This window comes from Sciurus vulgaris (genome assembly GCF_902686455.1).
Source record: "Sciurus vulgaris genome assembly, chromosome: 7".
In the NCBI taxonomy this organism is placed as follows: domain Eukaryota; kingdom Metazoa; phylum Chordata; class Mammalia; order Rodentia; family Sciuridae; genus Sciurus; species Sciurus vulgaris.
The window spans coordinates 105358520-105371922 of NC_136467.1; the positions used below are offsets into that span (position 1 = coordinate 105358520).

The 13403-nt window shown below is 45.4% G+C and overlaps 1 protein-coding gene across 2 annotated transcripts in view; it reads left to right on the forward strand.

The window, feature by feature from the left end:
• Window positions 1–1628: 1628 nt before the first annotated feature.
• TRAM2 (translocation associated membrane protein 2) overlaps window positions 1629–13403 on the forward strand; it is an 80502-nt gene continuing 68727 nt past the window's right edge. Inside the window, exon 1 of one of the 2 annotated variants that reach the window (XM_079147653.1) lies at window positions 1629–1902. In XM_079147653.1, the coding sequence (XP_079003779.1) occupies window positions 1783–1902 (120 nt within the window). In that variant the 5' untranslated portion in view covers window positions 1629–1782. The remainder of the gene's footprint in view (window positions 1903–13403) is intronic. The other variant, XM_079147652.1, reaches the window with a different exon arrangement.

The window sequence follows — 13403 nt, forward strand, 5'->3', positions numbered from 1 at the left end:
TCCTCTGTGAGTTTCAAAGTGATGAACTATCAAACCATGCATCTAACAACCCTGCTTAATTGTTCAATTGTTCTTCAGGGGGCAGGACTGTGGTTGGCAGTAAGAACTCTAAGTCATCCCCTTTATTTCAGGTTCGTCATTTATAGATAATGAGGTTACAATACCTGATTTATTTCCCAGGATTTTCAGCCTAAACTCTAAATGTTAACTGACTGATAACATTCTGCCTTATGCAGAAAAGTCTTACCACAACATCATCTACAAACAGTCATGGGAAACATGGGGATACCATGTTGAACCATTTGAAACACTGGAATACTACAAAACAAACCAACTTCATATGTTCAACTTAATTGGTGTGGCAGCAGGTTGGAAATTTCTGTCACAGAAATTCAAGGTGCTCCAGAATTCTTGGTCAGTCTTGAAGTTAAATGGGTTTTTTTCAATATAGGAATTACTGTACTTTTTCATTTCCTTGAGCGTCAAATAGAAGAATTAAAGACCCAAGACTATGCTAAATAGTGCGAATTTAGGAAGTAAAATTTCTCTAGGAACTCCATCCAGTCTCAGTCAGATTTCAGACACGTGCCATTTTTAAGAAATTGTGTTTACTTAGAAGTGAAATAACTGTGGGCCTAATTAAAAAAAAATCGAAATTAAACAGTTCTTTGTTCATTTCGTATTTCCGTAAATCTAGAAAGTGATTAGCTGACTCTTTCATTACTGGTGGGATTAAATTCAATATTTGCCAATGTAAATTAATTTATTAAAAAGACCTTTTGTTCTTCCTGAGGTATTTTAAAGACAATATTAAACAAACTTTCATTAAGAAAGTTCCTTTTTTCTTCTTGTGTTTATTCTTCCATTTCTTCGGATCAATTAATACGAAGGAAGAATTTGGGTGGGATGTGTAAAACTAATTTTTGGTAGCACGAAGGTCTCAAAAGTTAAGAGGGCAAAAGTACACCCACCCTCCCACTTCCCCCATTGGAACGCGAGCCCCCTAGGGCAGGGCCTTTTGTTTGCCGCGTATTCGCAGCACCCTGAACCTTGCCAAGCCCACTGCAAGCTTTCAAACACTAGAGCCGCCGTCCATTCATTCATCGTCCGTGCAGGGCGCTGTGGCCAGCGAGAAGGCCGGCCCCAAGCTGCCCTGCCTCCTCCGAACCCGCGCGGCTCTCAGCCCCGGCCTGCCACCTCGGCTGCGCGGCCCACTGCTCGGCGCCCGCAGCTTCCCGGCCCTTCCCTTCCCTTCTCGTGGAGGAAGGAGCGGGGCGCGACCCGGGCCCACTTCCTGTCCGGGCAGGCCTGGGCGCCCGCCTCCTCCGCGGCCTGCGCCCTGCGCGCGGGAGGCGGTGAGCCCCGGCTCGGGGCATGCGACCGGGCGCGGCGTGGGCGCCGGGCGAGGGGTTTCCGGGCTGCTCCCGCTGCTCCCGCAGCTCCCGGCCGCGGACACCGCGGCCGCAGCCTCCCGCGCGGCCGCGGCTGCTAGAGGGTTAAGCGCTCAGGGGGCGGGGCCCGGGCCAGGGCCGGGCGGGCCCTGCGCGCCGAGTGCGGGCCGCGGGTGGGGAGGGGGCTGCGGCCGGGGGCGGTTCCGGGCGGCGGGGGCGGGGGCGGGCGGAGGAAGGGGGCGGGGCCCAGAAGTTGTTCCGCGCTCGGCGGGCGGGCGGCTGGGTGAGCGGTCGGCGGGCCGGCGGGCGGACCGGGCCGTGGCTGGAGAAGTTTGCACTGCGGCTGGTGAGAGAGGGTGCGGGCCCCGCCGGCCGCTGCGCGCCCGCTGCCATGGCTTTCCGCAGGAGGACGAAAAGTTACCCGCTCTTCAGTCAAGAGTTCGTCATCCACAACCATGCGGACATCGGCTTCTGCCTGGTGCTCTGCGTCCTCATCGGGCTTATGTTCGAGGTGAGAGACTGGGGAGGGGGTGCTGGGGGCGCAGGCAGTGCCTTCTCTCGTGCGCCGCGGGACTACTCCTGCAGGTCCCCTAGTCCTCATCTGAGCAGGAACTCCGGGCTGTCCTGCACGTTATCTGCACACAGGTTTTGTGCCCTGGACTCCCCCTTGGCCTGTACCCCGGTCAACCCAGACAGTACCTCCAAGCTTCGCGCCGTGCCAGTGTTGCCATACTCTGCCGCCCCCTTGGGTACCCACCATATCCTGCAGCCCTCTCTGCAGCCCTGAAACCAAGTCTGGACGCCAACCAACCGCAGCGCTGCCACCCTGGCCCGACGCGTGGGGTTTCCTTTCTGGCATCCGGGAGCCAAGCCGGGAGACTCCCAGACCAGTCATTGCACAACCCGTCTTGTCCCAAGTGGGGGGTCACTCTCTCATCTAGGCTCTTACAGTGGGAGGGACCTTGACCCTTTTCACCTCCCTCCTAATTTTCTGGGTGTTTCGCATCCTTACCTCTGGAACGTGCTCCAGGTGTTCACGTGTGGCCCTGGCTCTATCCCAGCAGTGGCGTTCTGCCGTCTTATTATTTTTAATTATGGCATAAACGGCCAGTTTTGAGTTACCCTTTGTCACTCTGGGGACTGTCTCTTTAGATCCATGTATGATGGACCCAGAGCTTCACCGCTTTTATAGGGGTAAGGAGATGGACAGGGATACCCTCTCCTTTTAGGGGAAAGGTGATTTTCGTGTGGCTGCTGAGATGGGGGCAGAGGATGGGATCCTATACCGTCAGCAGTGCACTCGTGTAGGCCTCAGAACTAGGAGTTTTAGTAAGGGGTCAGAATCCAAGGGGGCTGATGGGAAAGACTCCTTACTCCTACAGAGAGAGAGAGAAATGTGATATTCAAAAGTGGGTAGAATGGAGGAAACTGGGTTTGGATTCTCTGTGGTCTATCTTGTCTCAGGAGTGAGATATGTAAGTGGCACTCCCCTCACGCTCACCGTGGTCGCCTCTGGTTCCTGTGAGTAGGCTCCTTGTCCTCCCTTCTGGGTAGGGTTGCTTATCTGCATTCTGGGGGATGTGTTAAGAAGCTGTAACCATTTAAAAGCTGCCTTGGAGATGGACGATTCCTAGCCTGGCTGATTCCTCCTTCTGTGTGCCTCTGTCTCTGGGTCCCCTGTCTCCTTTTATGGATGACAAGGGTCCTACTTGGTTGGTGGAGCTGCCCTCAAGCTGGGGGCATTCTTGTGGTGGCCAGGTCAGGTTTGGATGTGTGCATGTGACCTTGGCTGGGCTTCAGAGTCTGTAGGAAATGAGCATGAGACTGGCATAGGGATCTTCACCCCTTCTGTAGTGCTCCTTCTGTTGGGTCCTTCCCATCCCTACAGCCACCTGTGGTATATTAGGGCTGTGTCCCACTTCTTGCTCTCTCTAGTCTGATTGAAAACTGACTGCAGCCTCAGTTTCCCCATTGTTGAAGTAGTTGGTAATACCTTGTGTTACTCACAGGGTGGTTTGTAGGTTTAACTGAGATTCCAGCAACAAAAACTGTAATGTTTCCTACCAAGGTGAGAATTAATTTCTTGCTCTTTGAGCAGTTTTATTATTTATCATAATAATAATTTACTGAAATAACAGAATTGTATTTGTTGATACCCTTGTGTCTATTTTCTGCCCTGCATTCCAGGAAACCTCCGCGGGGAAGAGGTCCCAGTCTTGGAGGGTCTGGCTAGAAAGACACACGTGTCATCTATAAATCTCACAGCCACACCCTCTGAAGCAGCCACATCTTCTGCATAGTCTGTGGCTCTCTGCTGTTTCCTTGCATTTGTTAAGGTTTCTGACTCTACCTGCTTTATCTTTGTGTAAAAAGAGCTGTCTAGTGTGTGAGTCCCATACCTCCTTCCCTCCTTGTGTCTGGTCTTCTGGAAAGTCCTTTGCACTAAACCCACGAATCTGTGGAAGTCGAAAGGTACCAGGAACTCATCTTACTGGTACCTGATGAGAGAGAAAAGTCCAAAATGAGAAACAAACAAAACTGCTGACTCCTTTAGGAATGGGCTGGGAAGTGTGGAAAGGGCCTAATTGAAATGCCTGGTGCCCTCTTTCCACCATCTCCACTTCTCTTCCCATGGCACCTTAGATTACTAAATTTACAGGGCAGGTGTCTCCTCTTAGAGGTGCTCAGAGATTGTCAATTTCTGCTAGTCTGGGAGAAAGAAGGCTTTGCTCTGAATCTCCGGTGTGAAGTACTTGCCTTCTGGGCTGGGTGCATAGTAGGTCCTGACTGACTGTTCCTACCAACTGACTCTCTACAGAGATAGGTGTATTTTTTTGTAGGGGAGTTGGATTGGAACTTTGCTCTCCCTGCCAAATGAGAACAGAAACATGTAGGGTCCTCACACAAACCAATATAGGCATCTTCATATTTGGAGTAAAATGAGGGAAAGCGAGGGGATGGAATGGGGAGGTGCCTCAAAACTTAGCACAGGACTGACTGGATATTTAATAATCTTCTGAGTTCTTCCCTGGGGTAAGGTGTATGTATGTAGGGGTGGATATGGTGGGAAGGGGATACAGTCCAGAACTTCACACAGTTTTTCATAGAATTGAATACAGAAGGAGGTGCAGGGGGTGTGGGGAGGAGGGGAGAGAGGCCATCAGGCTCCTGAATTCCTGTCTTGTGCCAGGCTAGGATTTCTTCTTTCAGAAACTGAGCCAGGAAAACTCAATCATTATTCCTCCCACAGAGAGCGACTCTTCTGACCACTGCTCGCTCTAGGGTCCCCTGCCCAATCTTGGATGATGAGATGGGCCTCATGCTGCCCACTATCCCACACCCTGGGCAGTCATAACCCTGTGCGTCCATCTCAGCTCTGCCTTGCTAGGCACCTCTGCAGCTTTCAGGGCCCTTCATTTCCCTCTCAAGAACCCTAGGACTTCAGCTCTCTATTTTCAGGGAGATGTTGACTTCAAATTCCTTCCCTTGGGATCACTTCCTTTGGGAACACACATGAAAGGCTGTCTGGCCTCCTCAGCATTTCCCCGCCTTGGGTTTAGGTTTGGGTCATCCTACTTCCAAGACAGGGGGCAGGTTCTCCCCCCTGAACTCAGGTTTTCTCCCTGTCCTTTGGGCCGTTTGGAATAGAGCTGTGCTGTGCAGCCACAGCACTTGGCTAAAAAATGTCAGGAATGTGGAACTTTATTTTCCCCCTCCTTCCTTTCCAGCTTTCTCTTTCTTAACTCTGCTTTTGGGAGAGGTGGCGCCAGGGGGAGTTTTCTACTCAATAGTTTGGTCCTTTCTTAGGTGGAGTCTGGTCCTGACAGTCCTTCAGGGTGTGTTCGCTGGTTGGGGTGTGTGTATGTGTCAGATTTGAAAGTAGCCTCCCTCCTCCCCTTTCCTTTTGCTTTCCAGTGTCCTGTCTGTGCCACGTTTCCAACTGAAACAGGCAGGGGAAGAGGAAAACTCTTTCATTATCAAATGGAGAATAAGAAGAAGGGGGCTCTGCAAGAGAGGAAGCAACTTATCCATTACCTTTAAAGTGTCATTTTTGAGATGTAAACTTTTTTTTTTTTTTTTTTTTTTTTTTTAATCAGTCTCTGCAGCTGGAAAGAAATATCTGTGAAATTCTGTCATTTGTAGCTTTGGTTTCTGTTTGGTCTATGATGACTTAAGGGTTTAGGACCCAGCGGAATTTTTGAGTAGTGGCTGTTTTTTGCTTTTTAGTTGTTTTGGAGATAGGTGTGGCATATCTACCTTTTCTCCAGGAACTGCCTTCTTCCTTGTTCCTGACTCAATGATTGACTTGTCAGGATGAAATGTTTGCAACATATGAGCCCATCTCATGTGTCACAGTCATCAGCTGTGGCAATAGTTCACATCTTCCTACACATCCCTGCAGGTATTATAACCTGAAATGGGCTGCTGGTTCTCTTTTAATGTTAGCATTATAAAATGATTCTTCTTCTACTGCAGTAATAGAAAGAAGTATACAAATGTCACAGACACACATCTGTGGACATAAGTTGTCTTTCTTTGACTAACTTCTAATGCACTTTTGAAGAAGTTCTTTTGTCCCTTTTATAGCTCTTTGCATCCCCCTCTTCGGTCTATGATGTGGTCCAGCAGTGGTGTTCTAGAGAAGTCAGAGGAAACCAAGAGGAGTAACTTATTATCTGGGGTGCCATTGATTAGCAATTGGATTTCTATGTGTGACTCAGTGATTTGAACCACAAAGCAAAAATTCAGAGCTAGATTTTCTTTTGGTCAAGTGTCTGGTATAATCATATTCCTTTAATCTATATTCTTAGAATATAAAGGTGTTTTGGTTATTCCTGTTCCTTCCCTTGATGAAAATGTGATATCCAGAAATAGGCAGTGCCCAGCTGATAAAGTTTTGACATATTTCAAGGTGAAGACTAGTATGTGTCACCAGCATTGTGCCTGGCAAATGGCCACTTTGTCAATGGGCTCAGCAGCCACACTGATGACTTTTATGGCCTTCATTGTTGAGTCTCTGAGTCCACCTTCCACTCTCAGATGGCTCATTGGTCATCCTGGCTGTGTTTCATTCTACAGATGAGATGTTTTGAGATGGAGTCCTTTCCCCAAATTCCCCAGTAACTGTCTGTTTTCCGAATGGTTTGATTACTTGCTCTACCTGAGTTCCTCTCTTCCACAGGAATCCCTGTGGTGTGACTGAACATCTGTTTTCTGTCTGACATCCACCTTTTTAGAACATGGACCGTGGGTACTGGAGGGTTTTGGTGTTGCTGCTGTCAGCTTTGTGGAGAAGTAAAAACCATGAGGAGATTGCCCTGCAAGCTAAATAGGTGGCACTTTTCTCTTGCTTGCCTTGTTGTCTGAAGCCTCAGTCGCTCATTTTCTTGGAGGCACTGTCCAGACTGGTCGCAACAGAGTGCCTTAGTCCTGACTGTTTGTAGAATAACATGTGTTGCTATGGTGAAAGCTTCACTCTGCCAGGCATGAACTCCTTTTTGATCTGTTTCTTCATGGGCAGGGGCCCCAGAAATCACTCTGTGGCATAGCTGATGTACCTCTCATTCCCACCCTGATAAGTGACGAAGCCAGAGGTTTGATAAGCACGGATTAGAGTTCCCAAAGGACAGAAGTGCTTTCTAATCAGCGAGAGCTCTATTAGCAGGCCTTGGTGGGAAACTGCTGATACTATCACGTAACCTTTCTATCCTTTCTATCCAGCGCTGTGTATCTGGTATCCATTGGTACCTAATGGTTAAAGAAGAAGGGGGAGGAGAGAAACCAGTAAAACTACTAACGGTTCCCAAACAGCCCTTTCTGTTTTATGAGCAGACCTTTATCACACTCTGCTCCTTTGCCTTGATTTACCTCCACTGTCTCAAATGTCCTGCAGTGTATGGGAACCAAACCAAACTTAGTTACAGCTGCTTAAGGTTATGAGTTAACTGTGTGGTTTATAGAACTTTGCAAGGGCTTATTCTGGATGGTGAAAGTTCACCCAGCTTTCCTTGCTTTTCAGCAGAGGAGAAATGGGACCAGATTATGAGTTGGGGGTTTTTGAGGCCTCTGGGCCCTCTGTTGAGATTATGGGAACCCAGGGTTAGGGAGGGGGTGCGCTGTGGCTCTCTACCAGAGCTCCTTTGCCTCTGGATGTCTTCCCTCATTTGTCTGTGAGGGTTGGCAGCATTTTACATCTGTGAAATGCTTTACTGGCCTCACCCTGTAATCGGGATGGTTTATGGGGGTTGTCATACCCATCCAAAGCCTGACTTCTAGAGGAGAGATTTGGCCAAGGACCATCCACTCTGCATTAGAGTTGGAGCCAAAATAAGAATCCAGCAATGTCTGGCTTGCATTTAGAGCTCAGCCCTGATGCTCCCACGAATGGGGCGTCTATGGAATGTAGCCACAGGCTGCTTTATTTTTCTTTGTCTGAGTGGAATCTGTTTATTACCTGGAAATAATGTCTTTGGGTCATTGTTCCACTTTCTGCCTGGAATAATCATTGAAATTTCCATCTCCCTGAAAAAGACCACAGAGGATGATCTAAATGTATGGGTTTATCACCTGTGAACATGGGCAAATGAGCACAGGATTTATCTACCGTTGAAGTTACTGCCTGCTATTTCCCAGCACCCGTGTAGGTTAGATGCTTCTGGTTGTCACTTGTGCCTTGCCCTTGTCATCAAGTTAACATTGTGGCCATATAAACTGAAGATCTTAGAGGGAAAACCAAGAAGTCTTCTGATGTGTTTACAGAAAAAAAAAAAAAGATGTCCCCTACCCCAGAGGTTGGGAGATTTGCCTAGCACAGAAGATTGAATTTTTAACAAAACTGAGGCCTTGTCTTCTGAACTGTCTCTGGCCTCTGGCGCATCTGCCCACTGGGATTCTAGACTCCATCTTTAAATGCCAAGCTGTGTAGAAGTCTTGGAATTGATATATGTTCCTTAAGATCTCTATGTTGAGTTATTTGGCAACTGCTTATTGAGTGCCTGCATACTGCTGTGTGCCTGTGGGAGCTCTGTGATGCAGAAGTGAATAAGGTGGGGTCCTTATTCACCTGAAAGAGGTTACTGTGTGGTGACTTAAAACTGATTCACTATTTGTGGAATGGAGTCAGGTCCTTTTCTTTCTTCTGTGGTTCTGGGGATTAAATCCAGGGCCTTGTGCATGCAAGGCGAGTGCTGTACCTCTAGTCAGGTCTAAAGCTTGATGTGAGTGTCAGGTGCAACCTCCAACTCTTCAGTTTCAATCTCAAGCCATTGCTTTTGTTGCAAAGGGCAGTTTATTAAATTAAGAACTGACCGCTGGGTTTGGTGTTGTCAGTATTCAGAGAAGAGTAGTTGGTGGTCACTCCTAGATAGCTTGAAGGGCACAACTGGTATTCTGATGCATACTTTACTATCTGAAGTCAGTTCATTGGAGTAACTGTCACAGAAATTGCATAGATTTGAGTGCTGAAGCAACCAACACTTTATTCTCATAGTTCTGATGTCTGGGCAAGTCCAGGATCAAGGCACTGCATGTTCAGTGTCTGGTGAGGGTCTGCTTCTGGTTTTTAGATGTTCATCTCTGTTTTTTTCATCCTCAAATAGCAGAAAAAAAATGGAGAAAGTAAGAGAAAAAAGGGTAGAGGGAGAGATTAACTACTAAGCTCTTTAATTTTTCAATTTGTTCTTTTTAGTTATACTTGACAAGTAGAATGTATTTTGACAACATCATATGTACATGGAGTATAACTTCTCATTTTTGTGATTGTGCATGATGTGGAGTTACACTAGTCACGTATTCATATAAGAACATAGGAACCCTAAGCAACTCAGTGAGACCCTATCTTTAAATAAAATACAAATAGGGCTGGGGCTTTTTAGTAGTGGGAGTCCTTTATTGGTTGACTGAGGTTAGGAGAATTCATCCACATCTTTTAAAAGACTTTGAATATCAAACCCTGTCATGATCTGTAATGCCCTTTTAGGGTGGGTGGAGGAGAGCACAGCTCGGGTAGGAGGGTCATAATCCTCTGAGCCTCCCCTGCTTGGCTTTGAAACAGGGAGAGGACTTCTTAAGGAAGCTCCAGAATTTTGCAAGGACGGAGTAGTGTTAATTTAATCAGTCTGTTCCTCCATCTTTATTACAAAGGTGCAGATAGTTCTCATAAGAAGTATTTAATTTTTTTCTTTCCACAGAAAATTTTAAAAAGTGATTATTGAGTGACCTAACACCATTGTGAAGACTTCTTTGGCTCCTGGGGAAGGGGAAGGATTTGTCTGTTTTTGTTTTTGTATTTCTTATAGTACTAGTTTTTGAACCCAGAAGTGCTTTACTATTGAGCTACATCCTAACCCTTTTAATTTTTTAATTTTAAAACAGGGTCTTGCTGAGTTACTCAGTGCCTCAGGATCTCCCTAAGTTGCTGAGGCTGGCCTGGAACTTGTGATCCCCCTGTCTCAGCCTCTTAGGTTGCTGGGTTTACAGGCATGGGCCACCAGGCCCCATTCAAAGGATATGTTTTAGGACAACAGGTAGAGATGGAATTTATACAACTATTCCTCTCTTTCTCCTGGTGCCTTCCACCCCCTGCTTTGAGGAATGCCCAGGATCATGCTCCCATGCTTGTTAATCAACAAATGTTGGTGGTTAGGTCTCTGTGCCTGATGCAATGCCAAATCTTTGAGAAGATAGCATCAAGAGTCAGGGTGAGTATGCCTTGGGTTTAGAGGTGACATGGAAGTGTGACCAGCTCTTTCCTGAGGTTTAAGAGCAGTCTGGGGGCTCCTGACCTGGAGGAGCAATCCTTGGGTAAACAGGCCTCCTCTCCAGCAATTCCTGGAGTCCTGCAGGAAATCTCAAGGCCTGCTTCACAATGCCTGGTTTCCGGCTGAGAGGAATTCCTTGGAACTTGGGGCAGAATTGAACTTTTTAGACGTTACATTTCTGGAGTTTAAAGTATGTTTTTCGTTTGTAGTCTGACTTTGTACTGGATCAACTTTTGACCTCTGTGGGCAAGGAATAACTTGTTCATATGGATTTTTGTGATCTGTTTGGAAGAGGGATGTTGAAGTGGGAAGGAATGGGTGATGGTTGATTTTTGCTTTTTGTTATTTTTTAAGTAGCAGTTTTGTCTCTAGTGGGGTCATGAAGGAGAACATGTATTCCTCTTCCACAGTCCTTGAGTCATGAATTGTGGCTAGTACCCTGTGGAGTGTGTGGTAGAAGAGGCAAGGAGTAGGGCCTGTATTTTTCTGGTAAAAACCTATGTGGCACACGAGAGATCCTTTACCTCTTCGAAGCTGCATTTGCTTTACGGGATCGTGGACTTCTTTGGCTTAGTCATGCCTTTTTAACATGGGCATATACAACAGGGTCAGAAAATGTACACAGAACTTAAGTTGGCAGGTAATAATTAGATGCATCTTCCTCTGACCATACAGATATAGGAGGAGAAATAGAGTGAAGTTGTATTTTCCTTCGGTTAGAACACTTAAGTTCTCACCTTGACTTTATTTCATATTTCAGTTGAAATTGGGTTCTAGCCTAAATTTGGGTTTGGCATGTAATGATAGCTTAGCAGAACCCAGGGTGGAGGAGAAAATCTATATATTAGAAAGGAATCTTTGGGATAGGAAGGGTGGGCTTGGCTTTGTGACTGTCATGTCAGAGGCCCTAATGGGCAGATTGGCTCATGCTCTCTGCTCTGCCAAGTCAGGTTTTATCATACTAGTCCTCTGAATGTATCTGGGACTCTGTGCTTGAGGTAGTATTTTCATATTTGATGATAAGTTCATCACATAGACATCTATACACTTCTGAAGCTTATTTTTTAGGGGATCAGTAGGGTGAATATAGACTCTGAACCTAACCTGTGATCTCACACCCCTTGGTCCCACATCCCCAGCTGTACTCTAAATCAGGCCTTGCTTAACAATTTACAGTGCTACTTCTACAGGTTCCCACTTCATCTCACAGATCTCTTCAGGTACTCTAGCCTAAAATGGCTTGCTCTTTTCCTTAAAATGATGGGAATGAATTAAACTTAAATTTAAAAATCAGTTTCTCATTTATACCAACCACATTTGAAGTGCTTGGTAGTGCAAATACACAACATATTGATTACTGCTGGATGTTATGTTGGACAGTGCTGATCTACACATAGCTTTATGAACTTGCATTTTGTTTCATAGTATAGTGAGTAAGGGTTCCTTGTGGTGTGGTTCTGTTAGGAAATCTTCAGAGGCTGTGGATCATAGTGGTCAAGGTCATGCCAGACTGCTTGAGCTTGAATTCTGTTCCACATCCTAACAGTGCCATCTAGGCAAATTATTTAACTTCTCTGTGCCTTAGTGTCCTCATCCATAAAATGGGGATAACAGTACATCATAGAGTTGTTGGGAGTACTAGAAATATTAATAGAAACACAGCACTTTGAAGAGGGCTTGGCGCAGCATAAGAGCACAATATGTACATTATTATATGTAGAAAATATTGGAGTAATATCTCAACTATGTTCAGCTCCTGTTTGTGGCTGCCTCATCCATTTGGAACATAGCCAAGGAACAGGATTCAGGTCAGAGCAGCTTGATGTTGGCTCAGAACCCATGCCCTGGTGACCTAGACTCCCATCTAGTCCTTCAGGCCCTGTTCAGAGCCCACCTGCGCTTGCTTTATACACAGTGCTCTGGAGAATGGTTATCAAACTTATAGAAGAAAGAATAAGAAAATGGGAGATGGTGCGGGTGGTATAGATAGGCTAGTGGGATGGTTATCCATTCTCGAATACTTGAAAAAATAAGCAATTAAAAAACTCTGAATGCTTGGTGTCCTTTAGTATAAGCAAACATCTATAGTAGATTTTAAGATTATTAGAATAGTAAAGTATAATATATGATCATAATTATTATTCTGTAGTTCCATGAAAAAGTAAAGAGTATACAGTATAGGCTGTATAGTTCTAATCCCTAAATATAAAATCCAGAATGCTCCAAAATCTGAAATGTTTTTGATCACTGACATGATGCCATAAGTGGAAAATTCCACACCATGAAACCTTGTTTTATGCACAAAATTATTTACAATGTTTATTTATAAAATTATTTTGGGGCTAAGGATGTATTTCAGTGGTGAGCACTTGCCTAGCATTTGTGAGGCCACACATTCAATTGCCAGCGTTTATAACACAGAATTATTAAGGCAGTGTACATAAAGTATATATGAAATGTGAATTTCACATTTAGATTTGGGTCTCATTCCCAAATTTTATATATATATATACATATATATGTATACACACACACACACACACACACACACACACACACACACACACAAATATTCCAAAATCTGAAAAAAATCCAACACCCAGAACACATTGCAACTTGTATACTCATATAGCTTTTTAGAAAGATGTATAGTCACAATAACTAATGTTAAAGTTTCAAGTCCAGGTCTGGGGTAATGTTATGGTTTAGATATTAAGTGTCCCCCAAAACTCATGTGTGAGATAAAGTAAGATTGGGTTATGAGAGCCTTAGCTTGATTGGTACATTAAAGCTCTAATAAGGATTAACTGCCATCAAGGAGGGTGTGATTGGAGGGGGTAGGTCACTGAGGGTGTGCCTTTGGAGTGTATATCTTGTCTGGCGAGGGAAGTCAGTTTCCCTGTGCTTCCTGGTGCAATGACCTGAACTGCTTTCCTTGCCATTCCCTTCTGCCATGATGTTCTGCCTCACCATGGGCCCTGAGGAATGGAGTTGGCCATCTGTGGACTAAGAACTCTGAAACTGATAACTCTGAACTCTGATAACGAAGTGAACATTTCCTCCTCTAACATTAGTCTTGTCAAGTCCTTTGGTTCCAGCTGCAAAAAAGCTGACTAAAACATCTAATATGGAAAATTTGGATATTCAGAATGATTCATTCCCAGAAATTTCTGGGGAGCAACACCTTTCTAGCCCTGAAATAAGAAACAGTTTGTCTGCTATACAGTACATTTATTACCCAAGAAATTGAAAG